Raw genomic sequence first — 1,636 nt, forward strand, 5'->3', positions numbered from 1 at the left:
TTCACACGCCATACAAATTTAGAAGTGGTCTCAATTAGGTCTGAAACTTATGATAGGAACTTTATTCAATGTTTATCAGAACTAATGTATCAACCATGCTTCCAGCAATTGACTATCAAAGACTACTCATGTACAGATACCCCTGGTACATCATCCACTTCATTTAATGGTGTCCATTCCTTACTATCTGCATTCTTCCTCTCTCCTTATCCTCTCACACTTAGATTGGATAAGGTTACATTTGATTCTAGTGATCCTCTAGCTATCAACACTGAACAACAATCAAAATCACTTGATGTAGCTCGTGTGTATTTATATACAAGTGTAAGTGATACCTCTCGTATTCTTGAGTCTAATTTTCTTCCTCAGTACATTGTATTGAAATCATTGAAGATAAGGAGCAATGATGCATTCTGTTTATTTTCTAAAGTGAAATCAATCAAAGTAGACAAGATCACTATTGATATTGATACTGATACTAACACTCATAGTTTAAGATCATTGCTCAGTATAGTGTCAGCAAATGATATGACTGTTTCTATTAATGAAATAAATCTACCAAAAATAGTCATTAAATTTGGTCGGCCAATTCTCCTGGAGATAATTTTTAATTCATTGTCACAAACTAAACCATGCACCTTGTCTTAAATTGATAGTTAACAAAGGATGTTGTAATGGATATTGGTATTGTGTGATACTTGGAAGAGATGTGGTGCCATCAAACTGAAAAAAGCTGTTATGGTTGATCGGTGTAATGGTCAGGAAATAACGTATCTTGAAGTGATGATGTGAAACACATGCATTGACATTATTTGTGAACCTTTTTCGAATGTTCAATTCAAATACCAACTTAATATTAGAATTAAGTTGTGTTTTCATTTATTTCTTTTTTTATTGTTATAAATTAACAAGTAAAGAAACAGGAGATAAAATATACTTGACACGATCAGATACAATGAATTCCTGTTTAGATTTCAATGCATGTTCTAACTTAAGCAGTGATATTAAAATTAAAGTGACATATAAATTAACAACATTACTGAATGCATCATTAGCAATATATAAGTTAATAAAATGATAAAAATTAGTACGTGTGAAATGGACTACATAAAATCGCACATTATCATATAGCGGGTATATTCCGTCAGAGTTTAATTTCGTTCTTTTCGTTCTCATTCTGTGTGGAACAAAAATTTTCCAAACAAAAAAGGCATTTCCTCAATGCCACGTGTACAAAATGGCTGCTCAGAACGAAAATAAAACAAACAAAAATTTCTAATCCTGCTTAAAACAAACATTTTTCCAGACAAAATATACCCGCGATACGGTAGTGGGTTGTTGTATAGTTATTTGTTGTGTCAGCTATTAATTGTAAATATAGTCTAACTTATCTATTTTGTATAAAGATAGATTTACAATATTGTACTAGTCCTAACATTACATCGACACTGAAGTTGAATTCAGTTATACTCTTAAAGCATGCATCAAAAAGTCAAACCAACCCATGAGTTTCTTAATCAGCAACTTCATTTAATTTCTTAATTTCAAGTGATTATGTTAACACTATAAGTCACTTTAAACAGGTGTTACCTCCTTTGTCCCATTACTCATTGTTACATGTACCACTAGAGATCTG

The 1,636-nt window shown here is 31.6% G+C and overlaps 1 protein-coding gene across 1 annotated transcript; it reads left to right on the top strand.

Moving 5' to 3' along the window:
• Window positions 1-46: 46 nt before the first annotated feature.
• Window positions 47-648, top strand: LOC109586440 (uncharacterized). Its single transcript, XM_020002626.1, has 2 exons — window positions 47-324; window positions 370-648. Exons 1-2 carry the CDS (start codon window positions 85-87, stop codon window positions 646-648), a joined length of 519 nt encoding a protein of 172 aa, XP_019858185.1. The 5' UTR covers window positions 47-84.
• The last annotated feature ends 988 nt before the right edge of the window (window positions 649-1,636 follow it).

Source organism: Amphimedon queenslandica, unplaced genomic scaffold, assembly GCF_000090795.2.
Source record: "Amphimedon queenslandica unplaced genomic scaffold, v1.1 AMPQUscaffold_12874, whole genome shotgun sequence".
NCBI classification, from domain to species: domain Eukaryota; kingdom Metazoa; phylum Porifera; class Demospongiae; order Haplosclerida; family Niphatidae; genus Amphimedon; species Amphimedon queenslandica.